At 39.3% G+C, this 22,321-nt stretch overlaps 1 protein-coding gene across 1 annotated transcript; it reads right to left on the minus strand.

The window, feature by feature from the left end:
- Positions 1-4,257: 4,257 nt before the first annotated feature.
- vps26bl (vacuolar protein sorting 26 homolog B, like) lies at positions 4,258-13,558 on the minus strand. Its single transcript, XM_022216974.2, has 6 exons — positions 13,208-13,558; positions 8,117-8,273; positions 6,189-6,353; positions 5,873-6,048; positions 5,621-5,763; positions 4,258-4,630 (listed from the first exon to the last, which is right to left on the minus strand). The coding sequence occupies exons 1-6, from the start codon at positions 13,428-13,430 to the stop codon at positions 4,493-4,495; spliced, it is 1,002 nt and encodes a 333-aa protein (XP_022072666.1). The 5' UTR covers positions 13,431-13,558; the 3' UTR covers positions 4,258-4,492.
- Positions 13,559-22,321: the final 8,763 nt, after the last annotated feature.

A 22,321-nucleotide genomic window follows, 5' to 3' on the forward strand; every position in this document is an offset into this window, starting at 1 on the left:
ATGATTCATTCATCCTGACGCACAGCAGTGAAAAGACTACCGGCCAGCGCTGCGTGAAATGCCGTGGATCAGCAGCTTATTTATATACAGATACATTCATGAGTTACTTTGCATTGACCATTCATGGTAAAATGTGGGTGTGTTGTGGGCGGAATGTGAGGTGGATCCACCTGTGCAATCTTCCAGCTGGTGTCTGATTTATCAAGAAATTGCATGCAGCTGTGCTTACGCAAAGTTTTATAAATCAGGGGCGAAGGGCATACGCCCTTTTCGTATTTTCGGCGTACGCAAACTTTAGTATGGATCCTACACAATGTTTTATAAATGAGGCCCCAAACCTTTTATTGAGTCAACTGTTGCCTTAGCTTGATTCTGTACTTTAACAGAACTGCACTGAAGTTCTAGCCAGCAAGCTGTTTAAGCTGAGCCTAGTGCAAACCAGTGGGTATAGTCACATGTTGCTAGGATCATCTTTACATATAAAGGGGAGGTCTTTAACATTCAGTGAACCTCCACATCCCCATAGCTTTCGCACAGTCCATTCATGTAAAGTTTCAGTGGAGACTGAAGCGGCTCACCAAGCAGTAATATCTACAACCATCAATAACAATGAGAAAGAAGAATCTCAGAAGCAGGAACATTCTGTCGTCTGATCCGTCAAGCTACATAAATCTAAGTAAAATGTCCTGTTGGCTCAAATCAACCCACCTAAATCTAGTGGCTGCTATATTTCAGCAATTATTTGAACAGCAGTGTGGTGACAGCGGCCATGCTACTTTAGTGAAACAACAGCGCATTAAAAATCAATCTCATTGCCGGGGAAAGTATAAAATATAAATATTTTAACAAAATATGATACACAGCGATTCACTTTGCAAAGCTGCACAGCATAAGCTTGTCAAGCAAAAAGCTGCTGGGGTTCAGTTTCAGTGCTTCACACTATGCAGTCACTAGTGTGCTCTTTGTAAGGATGGAAAAGGAAACTAAATGAAAAGAAGTAATGGCACAGAAACTCAGTCATCTACTCTGTCTGACCTGAAGGAAAACAAAAGAATAAAAAGACTGTTTTTCTAGAAACAAAAGTCTGGGACTCTAGTTATTTAATTTGAATTAAGTGCTCAGGATAACAGTTGTTTTGCTTGTACATTCACAATTATGAGAAATGATCTAAAAATGTTTTTTACCTTAACCTCATTTTTTCCTTTCTGAAAAGACTAATAGATAAATTTATGAGCACAGTGTAAATGTGAAGAAAGGGCATCTGCTCTCTAGTACTGCACTGAAACATTTTGGCACTAAACCCTTATAGGCACAAAACTAACTAACCAAACAGGGCAGCCAGTCTCAGCAGTCTACGGCTGTCTAACAGGCCGGACTCACAAGCATCTTATGTGGCTTTGTCACTAAACACAGATGGAATACTGTCTTTGTCAGAGCTGAAGCGATGCCTGGCATAATGGAGTCTGACTTAGACTCTACTCATAAATCCTGCCATGACTCTAATGAGTCTCTTAAACATCACTGAACCGGTAAAAAGCAGAAAGAGATCATAGTGCAAATAACAGAGCAGGGCTTCAACCTATCAGTGACTGGCAGCTAATAATAATAATAATACATTTAATTTATAATGCACTTTACATTTGAAAACCAAATCTCAATCTCCGCTGTAAGAATGTTGGAAGAGAAATCCTACAGCGCTCACAAGTGCCACATTTGTTTTAGCAGCCGTGGCAACACCTGACACCGAGCCACAACTGATGCATCAAACATGTAAAATACTAGTTAAAAAATGGATTTTTGTTAAAAAATAAATACTCTATTGTCATGACTTACACACGTGGACAAAATTGTTGGTACCCCTCAGTTAAAGAAGGAAAAACCCACAATTCTCACTGAAATCACTTGAAACTCACAAAAGTAACAATAAATACAAATTTATTGAAAATTAAATAATCAAAATCAGCCATCACTTTTGAATTGTTGATTAACATAATTATTTAAAAAAACAAACTAATGAAATAGGGCTGGACAAAAATGATGGTACCCATAACTTAATATTTTGTTGCACAACCTTTTGAGGCAATCACTGCAATTAAACGATTTCTGTATTTGTCAATGAGCGTTCTGCAGCTGTCAACAGGTATTTTGGCCCACTCCTCATGAGCAAACAGCTCCAGTTGTCTCAGGTTTGATGGGTGTCTTCTCCAAATGGCATGTTTCAGCTCCTTCCACATATGTTCAATGGGATTCAGATCTGGGCTCATAGAAGGCCACTTTAGAATAGTCCAAGGCTTTTCTCTCAGCCATTCTTGGGTGTTTTTGGCTGTGTGTTTTGGATCGTTGTCCTGTTGGAAGACCCATGACCTGCGACTGAGACCAAGCTTTCTGACACTAGGCAGCACATTTCTCTCCAGAATGCCTTGATAGTCTTCAGATTTCATCGTACCTTGCACACTTTCAAGACACCCTGTGCCAGATGCAGCAAAGCAGCCCCAAAACATTACTGAGTCTCCTCCATGTTTCACCGTAGGGACAGTGTTCTTTTCTTCGTATGCTTGGTTTTTGAGTCTATGAACATAGAGTTGATGTGCCTTACCAAAAAGCTCCAGTTTGGTCTCATCTGTCCAAAGGACATTCTCCCAGAAGCTTTGTGGCTTGTCAACATGCATTTTTGCAAATTCCAGTCTGGCTTTTTTATGAGTTTTTTTCAGCAGTGGTGTCCTCCTTGGTCGTCTCCCATGAAGTCCACTTTGGCTCAAACAACGACGAATGGTGCGATCTGACACTGATGTACCTTGGCCTTGGAGTTCACCTTTAATTTCTTTGGAGGTTGCTCTGGGCTCTTTGGATACAATTCCAACGATCCGTCTCTTCAATTTGTCATCAATTTTCCTCTTGCGGCCACGTCCAGGGAGGTTGGCTACTGTCCCGTGGGTCTTGAACTTCTGAATAATATGAGCCACTGTTGTCACAGGAACTTCAAGCTGTTTAGAGATGGTCTTATAGCCTTTACCTTTAAGATGTTTGTCTATCATTTTTTTTCGGATGTCCTGGGACAATTCTCTCCTTCGCTTTCTGTTGTCCATGTTCAGTGTGGTACACACCTTTTCACCAAACAGCAGGGTGACTACTTGTCTCCCTTTAAATAGGCAGACTGACTGATTATGAGTTTGGAAACACCTGTGATGTCAATGAAATGACACACCTGAGTTAATCATGTCACTCTGGTCAAATAGTTTTCAATCTTTTATAGAGGTACCATCATTTTTGTCCAGGCCTGTTTCATTAGTTTGTTTTTTTAAATAATTATGTTAATCAACAATTCAAAAGTGATGGCTGATTTTGATTATTTAATTTTCAATAAATTTTTATTTATTGTTACTTTTGTGAGTTTCAAGTGATTTCAGTGAGAATTGTGGGTTTTTCCTTCTTTAACTGAGGGGTACCAACAATTTTGTACACGTGTGTATTTATGATGAGAGCCGGAATGTATGAAAATATTTGAAGCATTGTCTTATACAAATATGCATTTCTTCCTTTTAATTATAGAATTTTTAAAAATCTTGCAATGTTGTTTGCTATTCAAGAGTCATACTGGATTTAAGAGGCAAAATGTAAATAAAAAGCAGTTTTTCAGCAGAAGGCATGGCAGCAAAATATCCCCAAATGAGTTAATGTGACAATGTCACATTCCTGTGAAGACACAGAGAAATGTACTGTAAGATCTATTGTTTACCCGCTCTTTTTGAACCTACTGTATGACTGCAGTTTCTGCACAGCACAATCTTCCAGCCAAGTAAGTAGTTTAAGTAATGGTCATGTTAGAAATACACCCGAGGTGGCTCTGTGCCAATTTTTTTACATTCATACACACACAGACAGTATATGCAAATGATATTCAAGTGGATCTAATGGGTGAAGTTCGCCACACTGAGCTGTACAAACAATGCCACAAAAATGAAGTTTAGCACTTACGAGTCAATTTTGTGAAATTTCTCTTTGTGACAGAAAAGTTAACTGACACGGTCTAATCATACATAGTGTGGTAAACTCCACCCAGCTGGTACTTCAGGGTGGTTTAAACAAAAACACTGAGATTTACTTGGAACTGACTGTTAGTTCCCTACACACACACACACACACACACACACACACACACACACACACACACACACACACACACACACACACACACACACACACACACACACACACACACACACACACACACACACACACACACACACACACACACACACACACACACACACACACACACACACACACACACACACACACACACACACACACACACACACACACCTCAGTCTTCAAAGCCTCTCACTCACTCACACACTCATTCTGAAAAACACTGCAGTGCATTCTATCTTAATGCAAACAAATGATATTCACATTCAGAATTTAGGCTGACATTTCTGCACTGTCTCTGCACATACACTCACTACAGGGGGGGTGAAGTGTGTGTCCGGCTTTAGCTGTCGTCTTCTTCGGTGCTCTGGCTCTGGGACTTCTCGGGATGGGAGGAGCCTTCGAAGCGCTGGGAGGCAATGGCGGCTTGATGAGACATACTCTTCCTCACTATGTCCCCTTTCCTCCACAGAGTGATCTCCTGCAACAATTTAAAAGTGTTTAATGGCAAACAAGATGTCATGTGGGAATACGTTAGTGGTAACCGGTCACATCTGTCTTGCAAAAAACTGTGACTGATACTAAACCGATGATAAATATTTAATTAACAGCTAAGGAACAGTACCTGTCCCTCAGATATGAACGCATTCCCTACAGTGAAACGCCCAATCTGCTTTCAGGTTGAACCCCAAGGATCTTGATTGGAGAGGAACCTGGCTCAGCTCTCCAATCAACACAGTTCAGCTTTGTTGTGGCCTCACTATATACACTGAAGAGGAGGGCTACTGCTGTGTAGTCACAGCCAGGGAAGTTTGCAGTGGAGATGACTTTGTTAGATGTATGCTATGAAAACATCGGAGATTACAAGTCTTTCTCAATGTTGCTTATCTGTAGGACCATCATAAATTTGTAGAAGGAAATACAACCAGCCAAACACAATGATGGTGGTGTTTTGCAGCTGTAGCTTTTCCTTGTAGTTACATCTTAATGGAGTGGCATGTCAGCTATGTCTTAGGCTAAGCTGTGACCTATTGTTGGAGCTTCTGCATTTCCTGCCACTGTAGGTACAGCATGGACTTCTGCTCTAGACACATTGAATAACACATTTTGGATATTAGAACTTCTTAAGACCTCTCAAATACCCCACTTGCTTCAAACTAAACACCTCAAGAGTGTAATGCAGCCTTTGTTTTAGTCTCCCTGCAATCTGATTAAAATCATCGTGTTTTTTTAAACTTTTGGAAGCTTCTTCAGAGATACAGAATCATTACACAAATGATTTTCCTCCTGCTGCCCACCTCAGGACAGTCATTCAGGTGTCTATCCAATCCCAAAGAAATCAGCTAAATTAGAACATAGTGACAAAGTGTTTATTGTCACAAAGACTAAGCATAGAATGGAGCATCACCCCCAACAGCTGGAACAGTAACAGCGTATTTTACAGCATATTTTAATACTGACGTCTGTGTACCTGCTGCTTGAAATACCGTCTTTCCTCTTCATCGATGAGGACCAGGTTGAGGTAGTAGCGGACAGAGAACTTCTTGTTAATGTCCCTCATGGTGGGCGTCATCTCATAGCCTGCCAGAAACAGCCTGATGGGGATGGACTCTCCTGCAGCACAAGAAGACAAACATGATTTTAGTCGACAATGAATAAACTTAGCAAAAAGACCACAGCAAGAAATGAAAACCAGCTTAGTTGTAAGAAGCCGTTTAGTCACCTCTGACTGGTGCACCATCCATGATTTCATACTTTGCTATGGTGTCGTTCTCATGGTAGACGTTGGGTCCTGTTCCAGTTGTTTCCCGCTTGATGATGTCAATCTCCATATGTCTGATCTTAATCCTCACTAGCAGGAAGTAAATTTTCCCTACAATCACATCTTTTAGATGATACCTGCAAACACATGGCATAATCTGTCAAATCTCCTTGTTCTATTGTCTCTTGCTTTTACAAAGACAACACAGATTGGACCTGAGAGGAAAAAAGGAGCTCAAACATTCAGGTATTAGTGGATTGTAAAAAGAAAATCATACTTGGACTTATTGTACTCAAACTCTATGTGTAGACAGTCTTCGATCCCCACTTCCATCTTGATGGAGGAGTTGAGCTCAGGGTAGGTGCTGAGTGTGTGAACCACAATGTCCAGCTCTTTGCTGATGTCGTTCAGTCTCCGGCCCACTGTCGCCCTCAGGAAATAGCTGGAAGCAAATGGCAAAATTAGCTCAAAAGATAATTTGGCTACAACAGAAGAGTAAAACTTCTTGTCAGAAACTGGCAGTAATTGTGCAAACAGTAGAAAACAGAGTTTGAGGAGAAATCAAGAAGAAACAGTTTGTTTGGCAGCTGTTTTTGGGACATGTGGAATGAACCACGTGATTTGAAAAAGTACTGCAGGGAAAAATTAAACACTCCCAGATGAAAACCTCCCTTTCAGCTCAGAGAATACTATTAGATTATGGCATCTGGTGATCTAGCGTGAGCCTTGAAATTTAATGAGGCAGATAGGTTTGCATAGAAACTCGTGAGGTGTAATGCTTATTTCAGGATCAGACATTCTCACTGTGGGGTTTATAACTGTTAAATGAATCATGTGAAACCAGAGTCTATGATCACTGGCTTTGTAATCATATTAAAATGATGCTTACTCTTGCACACCAGCATACAGTGTGGTATTTATAGTGTCCGACATATGCAGGGGCATATCAAAAATATGGACATCCCTAATTAAATTTATGGTACTGCAGTTACATGAATAGTAAATGACATAACATTAAGGATAAAACATTGTTCTCAACATTTAAAGTAAGATTAGTGTGTTATCTTTGTTGTGTACTATTAAGAGAGGCCAGGTGATGTGAAATTCAAAGCTAAATATTGTAGTATTATCTACATCAGTGAACAGCAATCATGCTTAGATGCATATGATGCATTTTATTCAACTACATACACCGACCAAAAAATAATCGATAGGTGTAGTAAATGTCAACCTGCAATATACATACAGTAAACCTAAAGTTTGGACAAATCCATCATGTGTTTTACATTTTATGACTGACTGATTTTCATGCTTTATATTGATGGGCTGTTGTTTCTCTTTACTTAACTGAGCAGGTCTTGCCAAAAAAACCCATCAGCTTGGTCCAATCATTTAATGGCTACGGTACTGAGTACTTATCTGTATGATATACACACTACTGTATAGTATTTTATGCAAGATATGCAAAGTTTGTCTGCATGCCAGCCTATTTAATATCCAAATTGAGAAGATTTCGGTGGTCTTAACCTTTATAGCCCAAGCATAGTTAATGGATTACAAACTGGAAACAGATCTATACACACTTGGTTATGCAATATGGATTAAAATTTAGGAAAAACTGAGTTTGTCAGGCTCTCTTACTGCCTAACATTTGAGACTGAGCTGAATTTTGCCAGCATATGGTCAGCGTTAGTACTGAGGATTATTTAGAGTCAGCTGTGTAGTCACAAGTTTTCAAATCTGCTTTTTTCCTTTGTGCAAAGTTAAATAAGAAGATAGATGATATGCTAACTTTAGTGTACTAAGAAACAGCAGTCTTAATGTTTAGCTTGGCTTAAAGATCGGACACAGGTGAGACATGGCTTGTCTGACTCCATTCAAATTACACTAATTAAACACATTAATAAATATCATATAAAAATCACAAATTGAGGTAAACAAAAGGCTCAGCAGACAGCCCCTTAGGACAGACCAGATTTTCTTATTAATAATATAAAAATGGTAACACATGCGTTGTTACTGTACTGACAATTACTCAGTATTCAGTCAGCGAGTGAGCTGAAGTGTTACTAAGCCTTTAAAGGCTGAAACAAGCCATTAGGACACTGTATATCCGCTGCTGATTCTTTGTGTTACATCACTGCACCGATAACACGAAACATGACATCAGCTGACACCACTTACAGAGATCACAACAGAACCTACCGTAGTTTGACGTTCTGACCAGTGTAAGACTCGTAGGGTTTCTCCACATGTGTGAACTCGAAGTCAAACGTCTGCGACTGTGTGAGCTCCCCTGGTCGCGCCAAGTCTTTCACCAGAGACACAAACTCATGGTGGTTTCCTCTGTCATAGTACAGCTCTGGAAAAGACACATTAACACCATCACACACTGGCTATCTTCAGATCATTCCACACTCCGTTATCGGAAACACCACAACAATAAAGATGTCATAACTTTGTTGTCATAGCTGATCTATTGCAGTTTTAAACAACCTGACGTGAGGCAGCCATTCTATGCGCCATATGAACTACTTCAGTTTTCATTCTTCCATTTTGCCTTCCCACTCTGGATCTAAAGTACTTCCCCTTATTATGAGGCCGATGGTGGCGAAACAAAAAAAAAGAGGAAAGGAAGGAGTGAAGCCAAAAACAAAAATGCTAAAAATGCATTTATGTTTCACATTTCTAGAAAGGGAGAGAAGTAAGAGGAACTCTGCTGCTCAAAAATAAGCTCAATTAAGCAAACAACAGTTTCATAAACACTAAAAGAAAGCAACAGGACAGAAGGATGCAAACACGTCACTATTAATCTATTTTTTCGTAGGCTAGCTTTACACAGAATAAGCTTTGCATAATCTGTTGCAGATTGAAAACGATACCGTTTTTGCAACACAACGAAGAGTTCGCTGTGTTAGACTGAGGACATTCTTGACAGGCAATCTGTGGCTTTTAAATCCTGACACCATGAAACCAGGGGAGCGTTACTAAATGTATTCCAGGTCCGCTAAAGCTTGACTACTAGACTACTATTAAATGGTATAACCTGCAATGTGGAGATAAATGAAGCCCTAAGACCTGTGACAGGAACACAATGACGTAGAAATACGCCAATACTCGTTTGGTTAGCGTTATAAATTGTACTTATGTACAAAGAGCATCGTCATCAAAAAAAATTATCAAGCATAGCTTTTAAGTGTGTAGTATGTTGTAAAAAACCTAATTTGCAAAATAACTAGTGAATAGATCTGTAAAAATGAAAGGCACAGAGTTAAAATATATTATTTCAGTCTGAAATATGAAAGAGTGGAAATGTAAACTAAAAGAAAATGGGAAATACCATGTACCTCACCACAACACACACCTGAAAACTGCAGCGATTTAGGAACTGTACAGGGTTCAGTTACACCACAGATAACTTTCACTTTAGCTTATTACCAAAACATCAAAAAATACTGAACTGAAGTTGGTTAGTTTCATACCTTGGAATGTTGAGTTACTACTTGGTAAATCTGTTTTGTAACCTGCAAACTGCATTTTTTGCAGCATCTAGGCTGGACTTAAAACTACTCGTAAACTACTTCTCCATTAGCATTAATGTGTGCTCTTCGTGTGCTGTGGTGGCACCAAATAATGTTTATAGGGGTGGTCAAGCTTTGAAATCCACCTCTCTTTGTCACAAAAATATAAACACTTATTACATGCATTATAGGTTTTCTGGAGATATGGCAAAATCTGCTGGGTCAAAAATATACATACAGCAAGTTGAATTATCAATTGTAGTGATGTAGAAAGTTGTGATAATCACATTTTCTTAGTGACTGACTACAGGTGCTGATTCCTCTGAGCTAATTTAAATAGGACCCATATGATACACTTATAAGCCACAAGCACTAGAGTGGGAAAGTTTATGGAGTACAGAAACAGCAACACAGATCTGAAAAAGTAAATCACTGAAATGAGCAAATCAGGAAAATCACTTGGAGCCAAAATCAGACCCCAAAAATCATCTGTGCCAACAATGCTTTGTGGCTCTGCCCAACAAGTAGTAGGTGTAGTAGATGTAACTCCGGGGCTATTAGAACACGTGGAGCCCTTTTGTCTGCTTCACTATTGGTTGTGCAGGGTGACCAGATGTTAGTCAGAGGTGGTCATTGCCACCCCTGTTAGTATCACAACTTGTTCAGAATACTTTTGTTGAAGCACAACATTTGCAATGTGCAACTTGATGCAATATCTGTGACATCAGGCCTGGACTTTTATCTGAAAATGATTAAATTAGCACCAGTTTCTCTGTCACCAGGTATTAACAGTTGGATAGCTAACCCTTGACTTTGGCACTTTGGTGGTTCAAATCCCAGTCAGGGCGTTGTTGTCCAGTGAAGAATCTTTGGCAATCTCCTTAGTGCTGCCGCACCTACCTACTAGGTGTATCTACTCTCAGCTGTACAACGCTTTAGATAAAAGCATTTGCTAAATAAAATTGTAGATTGTAGCTCACATTCAGGTCACAAAAGCAACCACTAGATTTTCTAAAAGATAATTAACCTGCTAACACTGAAACCTTCAAAGGGCTGTTTAAGAGGACTTCCCATTGTTTTGGAGATATTTACATCCAATCCTTACAGACCCTTCAAACCATCTGGATAAAATAATACTCAGCCCACTGTAGAATAGAAAATTTTCACCAAATTCTCTTAGTTGCAACTCTGATTTTTACCCAGATAGCCTGCCAGATACTTTTCTTTGTTTTGAAATCAGCTAAAAATTATCTTAATCGGACACAATATTTTACCACTTACGATTAAATGTAGGCACACTTACTGCTCAAAGGACAAAAACAGGCATCATGTCAGAAAGTCATTTTCTACTAATAACTGATTGTGTGCTACTTGTTAAAGCTCTATTGTGAAGTTTATATGCGTTTACTGCTGCTTTTTTCTGAACCAAACTGTCCCAATGTACTAATACATATGTGATGGCACAAATGTGTCTTTGTGGAACTTAAATGTTTCTCGCAACCAAATAATTGTGAAAAAAAAAGCATTTAACATAACACTGTGAAAACCTCATTTGCAACTAGTAAACATACACTACAATTCTACATTTTTACAATTTCATTTAGCAGACGCTTTAATCCAAAGCGACACACATCTGAGAGTAGAGCCAACACTAGCGAGGAGAAAACAACCTGATTACGTGCCATAAAACAAGTTCAAGAGTACACATAACATACACATGCATAACACACACCTGTACTCAACACAAGGTCATTTTGTTTGTGGGTACATCTATATTAAATGGTCACATTCTATGTTGCTGTAATTTCTGCCAGATTTCAGCTGTCAGAAATCATACACTGACGGTCAACAGAAACTTTGAGACCATATTTTTAAACATAATTTTTATTTTGAAGCCCAAAACTGGATTTTCTTCATATGAATCATTTGTTTAGCATATTGGCATACAGAAACAAAAATCTAAAGTTTCAAGAATGATTTCAAAATAAAGAATTTCACAAAAGAAAACGGCACCTGCCAAACACAAAGTCACAACAGTCAATACCGAGTATGGCCTCCATTGGCTTCGATGCAGGCAGCGATCCGTCGGCGCATGCTTTGGACCAGGCTTCTGATTGTGGGTTGGGAACAGCCCATACGCCTGGCTACATCACTGTAGCTCAAACCGGCCTCCACCATACCCAGTGCCCGGAGACGTTGTTCATGTGATAGACGCGGCATGATGCTGTTCACTGGACTAACAATGGTGGCCTTTTTGGGCCTTTATATAGGCCTTCAAAACCCATTCTCAAATTGTGCAGATACTCACTGAGTATTGCTTGGTGTGCATTTGGTTCACTTTTGTAAAGTGACCAACCCATGTGCAATGAATCATGACAAAATGACAACCCATCATTATCTCAACTACCAGGGCACTAGATCATCAGTAAATCCACAATGAATAATTACAACCCCACTACAAGTAGAATTCTGCGTACATTTCTACCTCAAAGTTTCTATTGACTGTCAGTATACAATGACTGAGCAGCCTCGGTGAAGTACTGTACTCTCTAAATGCTTTTCTTGTTATTATTAGCAAAACAAATTAATAACTGTTGCATGATCACACTGTCCAAAGAATGGGGCGATAAGGCCTCTTTAACAGTGTGCAAAAATTTATTGACAATTGCATTTTGCCCCTTTTTTGTATATCACTGTAGTATAATGCAATTTGAGCTGAATGAACATTTGAAATAAATAAATAGATACATAAATAAGTGCAAAATTTTCAATAACAGATTGTTCAACTATAGATGCTAAACAAATAGACTAAAAGAGGAAGCTTTGCAGATGTGAGAATTTGCTGATTTTTCTGGTCTCACACTATAGCAAAGTGAACATTTACGGACTTTTTGACTCTTGCTCTGAGAGAAATTTGATAACATTAAACAGGCTAATATCGGCACAAATACAAATTGGAATTTTGAAAGAAAAGCATTTTTTTCAGTGAAGATAACAGATTAATCAGAAATATAGTATAGACATTGTTAATGTGGCAAATGATTATTCTAGCAGGAAACAGCTCATTTTTAATGGAATATCCACACAATGGTACAGAGGTACATTTTACTCCTGTGTTCTAATGCTACATTGTGTTAGCTAATAGTGTGGAAAGGCTAATTGATTATTAGTGCAATGTTAGCACATGAATAAAAAAAAATAAAAGTGTAAGTTTTCATAGAAAACATGAAATTGTATGGGTGACCCCAAACTTTTGAACGGTAATGTACCTATCAGATAAAATGTGGAAAGCAGCACCGTGCGAGTTAAATTGGTCCTGTAAAGCTATTTCAGCCAGTAAAAAGAACTGGGCTGGTTCTAGTGCAGGGTACGCAGCAGGTACAAGACTGCAGCGACAATCAGTTGTTGAATGAAATCAGATTTGGCACCTGGACCAGTGTAACAAGTCGTATTTGTAGTGTGATCACAGAGTGTCTAACGTGTACAGCAGGTCAGTGAGACAGCTCTTCAATGGCTGATGTGTCAGCTGATATTAGCCCGCGCCCACATCTGTCACGAGACCTGCCACTTCAAAGTGACACTTGTTACTGCGGTCCAGTTGCTGCCCGGGAGACTTTTACTGCAACACTCGGTACTTTATTTACACATTAAATCAGCAAAGCACACGCTGAGAGTGTAGTCGGCTGCCTGTAGCTAGCTTCCCGCACCTCCTGTAATACTTTGGCTACTTCTGTCGGCGGGCTCAGTGTGAAGTGCAGGCCTAGCAGCCGCTCACCTATTTGGCCGATAAACTCAATCTTGATGCCGTTGTGCTCCAGCCTCTTTCCCGGATATTTGAGCGTAACGTTGACTTTTCCCGACACCGTTTCTCCGTCGTAGAAGAGAAAATATTTGTCCTTCCTTCCGTCTTCGCTCTTATGCTCGGCTTTCTTTCTCGTTTCGGCGTCATTCAGCACTATATCGATGTCAGCACTCTGGCCAAACCCGAAGAAGCTCATGGTGCTGTCGGTGAGGAGAAGCAGAATCGAGCGGCTTCACTGCAGTTTGTTGTCGGTTTGAGACGCGTCCAGCAGCACGAGCAGCTCCAGATTACTGAATCTTTCGAGTTACAACCGGCTCATTGCGCATGCGTCGGCAGTCATGTGAAGGAAAGCTGTATTAATTTATCGACTTTTTTTCTTTTGGTTTTCTGCTAAACTTTTGACACAGACAGTACACTTATTTAGTAGAAAGCACAGCGATGTGGATATAAATGTGACACTTTGAAGCGTTGGTGTCGTTTCTCGTTACAATAAGACTGCATTTTTCTGGCGCAGTATCAACAGGCGGAAGAAGCAACAAACCCTGGTAGTGATGAGACACTGTAGCCCGGAGTAGAGTCTTACAGGTCATCATCACCACCGGCTTTATGTGGGTTCAGTTGGGTGAAATAAATAGACATGCCTTTAAAATAGATTCTAAAACATATAAGTCAAGCAATATATATCAAATTAAACCCAATAATTATGTGACCATTGGTGGTGGTTTATCTGTTTGTCTGTCTGTTAGCAAGAACACTCAAAAATGGATTAATAGATTTGGAAGAAATTTTCTAGGAAGGTCAGAAATAGAACAAGGACCAATTGATTAGATTTTGGCAGTGATGCAGCTTATAGTTTGGATCCATGGATTTTTAAAAAAAAGATTTCAGCTATCAGAAATGATACAATGAATAAACAGCCTTGGCAGTACTGCGCTCGGAGCACTTTTCCTGTCCATAATGCCACATATTTATCAATATGTATTTAATTAAAAGGTTTATCATACCTTTAGTTCTTCTGTTATCCTAATTCCAATAAAACAATGTCCACCTGTGACCCCAGCATCACAGGCTATGGCATACAATATAATAATAATAACTATAATTAGAAGAAGAAGCAATTTAACATATCAAACTATGATGACAGATTATTCATCCTGAAATTCTTTCACTTGAAGGATTTTTTAGGTGAAATACGACTAAAGAAATAAAAAAACTGACTTAAATATTAATTTAAATAAGTCAATACTTATGATCTCTTAGCTTTATTTGTTGACCTCATAGGTACCTCTGGTGTTGGGCTACAGACCAGGGATTAACTGATTATCACTTTGGCCAATTATTGGATCTGATATTTATCAGTTGTGTGATTATTAGTATAATTCTTTTAAACAGATTTTTGATAAAATAAATAAAATAAAATAATTTTAACATGAGTTGTTTTGATGCAACTGCCTCTCCTGTGTCTTGTCACCACTCTGTGATCTCAAAAGTGTCATGAGTAACAGTCAATTAAGCCTAAAAAGACAAATGTTGAAAAAACATGAGGAAATTTTGTGTTGGAGTTTGCGTAATACTGAATTTTGACACCAAAATTTTCAGTTTTACCGCAAATATACACTCACTGGCTACTTAATTAGATACACCTGTTCAATTGCTTGTTAACTCATCAGCCAATCACATGGCTGCAACTCTATGCATTTAGGCACTTTATTTATATAGCACTTTCAAGTCAAAGTGCTTTACAGGGCAAGCAACAGAAAAATTACGATAAGATAATCCTTTATTACTCCCCACGTCAGGGGAAATTTCCGTTGTTACAGCAGCAAAAATCTTTCAGAGCAGCACTAACTGTATGTAAAGATAGTAATTATAATAACAACAAATTATACAATGTATACAAGATAAAATAAATAGAAATAAAAAGATAACTGAGTAAAACAATGACTTGAAAATACACAATAACAACGATAAAACTGATAAAGACAATATCTAAGAAGACACAGTACCTCACAAGTTAGGATTCATATCCAGCAGAGAACAGTCTTTAGTTTGCTTTGAACGCCTCTTCTGAGCAAGCTTGCCTAATATCAGACGGATGAGTGTTCCATAAAGACGGTGCATGGAAATAAAAAGCCGCGCACCGACTGTCTTCTTTAGACTCAGATTCAGACAACTTTATTTGTCCCCAGGGGGTAATTAAAACGAGATGAGCCCTCAGTAGAGGGTAGAACCACGCCCTCTGCTGGCGAAAACCCTGTCCTCCCTATACAACTGATGCAATATGTATCAATTTTAATCATCGTACGTATCTCCCTCTCTACTTGATCTGCTGACCTGTAACTCCACAACTGAGCAGGGGACCTTAGACTGATCTTCAGTGCCAAGTTTGATTATCCTGACTTCAGCGGTTGCAGAGATATCGGACCGGACATAGCCACATACATACATACATACATACATACATACATACATACATACATACATACTTACCCAGCCAGATACTACACCAAATGCAATAACCTCGCCGACGTACCCGTCGGGCGTGGTTAATTAGCTGGGCTACAGCAGCAGAAGACCACACCGGGTGCCACTCCTGTCAGCTGAGAACAGGAAACTGAGGCTGCAATTCGCAAAGGCTCACCAAAATTGGAAACTGAAGATTGGAAAAACAATGCCTGGTCTGATAAGTCTGGATTTCAGCTACAACATTCAGATGTAGTGTCAGAATTTAGATTAAACAACATGAAATCATGGATTCATCCTGCGTTGTATCAATGGATCAGGCTGCTGCTGGTGTAATGGTGTGGGGGGTATTTTCTTGGCACACTAACTGAGTATTGCTGCTAATCATGTCCATCCCTTTCTGACCACAGTGTAACCATATTCTGATGGCTACCTCCAGCAGGAGCTCAGATCATCTCGAACTGGTTTCTTGAACTTGACATTGAGTTTGTTGTACTCCAATGGCCTCAGCAGTCACCAGTTCTCAGTCCAATAGAACCTTTGGGATGTGGTGGATGTGCAGCAAATGAATCTGCAGCAATTGTGTGTTGCTATCATGTCAATATGGGCCAAAATCTCTGAGGAATGGTTGCTGAAAGTATGCCAAAATGGGGCCCAAGCTTTTACTAGCCAGGTGTATCTAATAAAGTGGTCAGTGAGTGTATATTAGATTCAAACATCAACTAATATCTATGAATAGTTAGTAGCAGTATTAGCCCTGAAAAAAACAAAACAAATCTCTTGAAATAGAGGAAGATAAGAAGGTCTTCACCGCACAGCAAAGTGAATCAGTTTGTCAGAAACACTGGAGAGCTAAAACTAAAGAATATCTCAGTATATGTATACTACCAAAAGCAAGACATTAAGCTGCTGCAGCTTAGTAACGTTGTGAGTGTTTTGGTTTACTTAGGTCACTAGCTCACTTGTGCTTTATTCAAGATTATGTTTTCAATATGGCACCACAGATGGCCATGTCAGTGTGTTGGTGCTTTCTGTTTTGTTTTGTTTTGCGGTGCAACTCTGTGTTCTGTTATGGTACCTTCAGCTCTCTCACGGGGAAGAGCTGCTAAACCTCCGGGAAAAAAGAGAGTGAATTTGCTCTCAACATTTCTTGTGACATCGGTGGAAATATTGAACACTCTGACGCTCACCTTTGCTCATGCAGTGAGGCATCTTAGGGGAGGTAAACACCTGATGACCTGGTACCATCAGCAGAGATGACAGCAGACTTTAGAAAGGACCCAGCCCCATTCACTCCCATCACCCTGTGCGACTCCCTGCCGCTTCACCATCATCATGCAGGGCCTCTAGTGAGAGCCGAACATCAGCTCTCTCATCAGTAAGGCTCAGCAGAGGATGTACTTCCTGTGGCAGCTGAACTACTTCCACCTGCTGAGGACAATGATGGATTACTTCTACACCTCCATTACTGGGTCCATCCTCACCTCCTCCCCCAACATCTGGTACGCTGCTGCCACCATCAAGAACAGACAGACTGCAACGTATCATAAGCTCAACTGAAAAGGGGAATTGGCTGGATTCTCCTAAACCTGCAGGACATGAAAACCTCACACTAAAGCATGCTTGGGGAGGAACAGCAAACTGTTTGAGGCCATCAGGACCAGAACCTCGTACCACAGCGACAGCTTGTTTCCAACAGCAGTGGGCTTCTTCAACAAGGCCTGACACCCCCCGTGACACTGCCCCTCTCCCCCCACCGTAGACACTGACTCTATTCATTGCATTAATACACAGCTTTTAAATAGAATCATTGTTGTCTCTTTACATTTCAAGTTCTTTACATCAAATACTATGTGACCTTGCACATTTTGAGGCAATTAATTAGCACACTGCAAGTATTTCTGTTGCTTTTTATTTTTACAATCCCTTGATTACACTTGCTGGTAATTTGTCTTGTAGCACTACTTATGATTGTCTTGTAACACTTAGTGTCTACTGACTTTTTAACTCTGTGTGTTACTGTTCACTCTCATGCAATAAAACACCAAGTCACATTCTTTGCATGCAAAAACCTGCTTGGTAATAAAGCCTTTTCTTATACTTGCTGCATTTAGCACTGCATCATTGTGTCCATTAGCTATAGTTGATTTTTGCACATCTATTAAGGCAAGAAATAGATTTCTGTTTTTGAACAGCTGAACAGAACACTAAGCTTGTACCAGCAAATAACAGGACCGCCATTCCAATGGTGATCAGTGACCAATAGTCGCACTGTAATTAGCATCTACTTTTCTGAAACAGGGAGCAGGATTGGTGACCCACTCAAAACATTTGGGTTGATTTGGTACATTTACGATGTGCAGTGACATTTTGATGGTTTAATGGCTCACACATTTTTAAAAAATACCATCGTAAACACCTTCTAGTTATGTACACTTACTCTTCTCTCTGTGATTTGGTCATTCTGATGCGGTACAGAGTATTATCTAGTACTCTTTTAATGAGCTGAAGACAGACTCTGATGGATTACTGAGTTTAAATAAACAGATGTTCATTAGAATAAACAGGCATGTTGACTGTATGCCAGGATCGTCTACAGTGTAGAGACAAATGTGTCTTTAATTCCTGTCTCAGTATAACAGGGTTGATTTGTCATTTTTCTTAAAAATATAAATAACTATACGCCTAAGTGACTGTTCTCTGAGTTCATCAAATGTAGCTGTAGTAAACAAACCTTAACCCTCATCAGTACACCTGGGATCCATGCAGACCCCAGGGGTATATAACTTGTCATATTTTTTTTATTTACAAGTTGGATTTTTCAGTCCCTTTAGGTAGTTGTCACCCACATAGTTGCCATCACATAAACCAAATCTTTTTGGATTCCAAACAGGTTTACACATTCAACAGTGTAGAGTTACACCAAAGGCATTATGAGGCAGAAAGGGATTATTTTCATGGAAAGTCTAGACATATAACCTTGATCAACTGATGAGTTTTTAGGGGTTTAATCAATAATAAGAGCGGGACTTTAAGTTTGGGCTCCAAATGGTTCCACATGGAGAGGTTCCTAAAGTGTCCACATGGTAGGTGCATTAGAGTGTAAAAGGAGTCTGAATGCATCGACTTCTGCACTTTAACAACAAAGCCTCGATGGTTTGTGATTATTAATTCATCAGAATAATACTGAGTTTGAAAACGTCTTACCGTCACTGGATTAAAGCTACTTTTGCTATATGCTATTACTATACCTTATTATACGTTACTATATGTTACTATATATATACTTATTACATTTTTCATCAGTTTCTGACTGATGAAGAAAATACAGTAATTATAATAAACTTGACTGCGCATTCCACATGTTTAAAGCACAGGTCAGAGGTGCACAAGCTAAGTTCATTGGGCTATCTGGAATGTGTATCAACAGTGACTTAAAAGTCTCTGTATTTTTAAAAAAGAACAGAATAGAATTATACTTTGTTACAGTAGCTTGTTAACACTTAGACAACTCACGAACCCGAAAGAACACCAAGACTAATATTCATGAGAATGACCGTAAACATAGAATACAAGTTAGAAAAAAAGAAGTTAAAACATTTACACAACATACAAATAATAAGTTAATGTGAATTGAACAGTCTGGTTGCAGCTGGTAGAGAAGACTTGCTGCTGCTCTCAGACCTGCACTGACGGGGGATGAGTCTGTGGCTGAAGGTGTTCTGCAGAAACACCTCCAGATTGTTTAGTGGGTCAGAAGCATTGCTCATAACCCAGATAGCAAACTATGGGTGAATCAATGTTGAATCTATGTTGAGACCTAACGTAGAAATTATACAGAAAGTGCAAGGTTGATAAAATGTTGAGTCAACGTTTGCTTTTCAACCATAAATCACACTTTACCCAGATAGCAAAAGATGTTAAATCAATGTTGAATTAGGGTTAAGAAGGTTGAATTTTGGTTACGGTTGAAGATTGATGGTTGGATGAACATTGATTCAACAACATTTTGTCAACATTGAAGTTTGTGTTTAAAAGATGCCATTGAATCTACGTTGTATTTTGGTTTAATTAAAATGTTTGACAGGTCAATGTTTAATTAATGTTGAATCTATGTTTGCAAACATGTAATCTATGTAAGCAAACGTTGACTCAACATTTTATCAACCTTGCGCTTTCTGTATAATTTCTACGTTAGGTCTCAACATAGATTCAACATTGATTCAACCATAGTTTGCTATCTGGGAATAGAGTTCAGTTTCTTGACCATTCTCACCCCAGCCACCTGCTGGTTGTGGAGGTTGCTTTCTTGATCACCTTAATCAGCTGGTTTCTGTTCCTGGAGAGAGCTCCCTCACAACAACACACAACCCCAAAGAATAAAGCACTGTTTATATATTCTCTTTAGCTGAATTATTTCTGGGCTGCACAGTGGCTTGGTGGTTAGCACTTTCGCCTCACAGCTAGAAGATCCCCGGTTCATGTCCCGGCCTTCATTAGTTCTGCATGGAGTTTGCACGTTCTAACTGTGCATGTTTACATTTTCTCCGGCTTCCTCCCACAGTCCAAAAACATGCTGAGGTTAATCGGTAACTCTAAATTGTACGCAGGTGTGAATATGAGTGTGATTGTTTGTCTCTGTGTGTAAACCTATGATAAACTAGTGTCCTGTCCAGGGTGTCAGTGCCTTCACCCTAAGTCAGCTGGGATAGACTCCAGCCCCCCATGACCCAAATGGGGTTTAAGTGTTCTATAGATAATGGATGGATGGATGAATGATTTCCTACAGTGTTGATAAAAGACTGTAATGGCATTACTGCAACACTAGAGGGCAGAGTTTAACCACAGCAGGAGACAGGTCTCTCCCAGTGCTCTCCTCGGTTCAACTGCAGTTAATGTTTTGCGAAATGATTCTGTACTTCAAACAATTTCATTCCAAACTAAATCCTCGCCCCCATAAACATACATGTTTCTTACTCTCTCTCTCTGTCTCTCTCTCTCTTTATGCCCTAGATTTAATTCTTGATCAGGTGGAAAATCCTCTGACACACAGGTTTCCACTGACACTCAGTGTTGTGTTCCCATTTCTTGCAACACACAGTTTTGACAAAAAAAACAACACTGGTTCAGTAGAAACTACATGTTTCGAACACACATCAGTGTCGACAACAGCATTTTAATGCTAAGTGAATCTTATTACAAATTGTGTGTGTGTGTGTGTGTGTGTGTGTGTGTGTGTGTGTGTGTGTGTGTGTGTGTGTGTCGCTTTGTCTTATTGCCAGGCTCCTCTGGGAACAGCTTCTCTTAACTGCCTAATTAGTTCTGGCGACTTATGAAAAAAGATTATAATGATCCAATCTTCCTTATGTGAATAGTTTTATGATCCAACCTGACAATGCTTAAATGGCACCCCTGAGGCTCAGACATAACAATGTTCTTTCATAACACTGACTCACTTTTGAGACAGCTGGAAAAAAAGAGAGAGAAAAAAAGTCTAAAATAGTGCTACAACAGCATGCTGGGACATATGAGAGCATCACACGGTGAAATCCAACAAATTCTTCTCATGTTTGGACAAATGTCTGCAAACTTTTAACGAGCAGACCACATCCAGCTGTCCTGAAAAGACAGAAACCGATGTTTACGTGGGTGCTGGAGCAGTAGGTGCAGCTGGGGCCTCCACCCGGACACATATCCTGTCAATGTGTCACTTTGTCACATCGTGCTGTGATATTTTCTAAATAGGCAACATCCTTCTGTCAAGTACGGTTTTCTCCCATCTGTTTTCTCCTCACTGTGGCGTCTGCTCAGCCCACATTTCTGCTTGAAGCTCTCTGCTCTGAAAAAGGCCAAAAAAGAAGCCCAGAATGTATCCAAAATGTATATAAATAGAGAGATAAATCAGCCAAAGTGTGGTGGATGATCCTGTCGAGGATTGAAACTCCACTTGTTGTCATGTTGTGTCCAGATTTCCATTAACCCTCCTGTTGTCTTCATTTACAGGCACCGAAAAATATTGTTTCCTTGTCTGAAAAAGAATCCAAAAATTCACCAAAAGAATTCCCCAATTTTTTTCCTTAAATTTTTCCCTTAAAAATTTTATTTAAAAAAAGTCCCCCTAAATGTGGCAAGAAAGTTCTTGTAAATATTTTCAAAAAATGACAAAAAAAAAATCCTCCAAAAAATCCTAAAAAATATCTAAAATGATTACATATATATCAGTAAAACTTGTAATATTTTCTTTAAGAACATTCACATAAAAATCAGATTTTGATGTAAATGATTTTTTTGTGAATGTTCTTAAGAAACACCTTTAGCATTTCTTTTTTCCACCAAAAAATGTTCAAAGATTTCCCAAAAATGTTGAAAATGTGGACACCGGAAGTTTCACTGTGAAAATATATTTTTTCCTCACATTTTCAACCGATCAATTTTGACCCACAGGACAACACAAGGGTTAAGTCCTACAAGCAGATCTCCAGTGCTAAAACCAGCCTTCATATGTTTTAAGAGCTATTCACACGGGAGCACTATTATCTGGGGACGTCTGGTAATTTGCAGTAATTGCGGAGATCGTTTGTGATCTTAATCTCTTGTGAATCTGCCATGCTTGCAATTTGTAAA

The sequence above is a fragment of the Acanthochromis polyacanthus genome, chromosome 17 (genome assembly GCF_021347895.1).
Source record: "Acanthochromis polyacanthus isolate Apoly-LR-REF ecotype Palm Island chromosome 17, KAUST_Apoly_ChrSc, whole genome shotgun sequence".
Classification (NCBI taxonomy): Eukaryota; Metazoa; Chordata; class Actinopteri; family Pomacentridae; genus Acanthochromis; species Acanthochromis polyacanthus.

Bases quoted from the DNA above. Each gene is read 5' to 3' on its own strand.
- vps26bl (XM_022216974.2), bottom strand. From the start codon at position 13,430: ATGAGCTTCTTCGGGTTTGGCCAGAGTGCTGACATCGATATAGTGCTG. The intron at 6,049-6,188 runs GTATGATTTTCT...ATGTGTTTGCAG, and splicing joins TTTGAGTACAATAAGTCCAA to GTATCATCTAAAAGATGTGA. The intron at 4,631-5,620 runs GTACACAGACGT...AAATTGTTGCAG, and splicing joins GACGGTATTTCAAGCAGCAG to GAGATCACTCTGTGGAGGAA.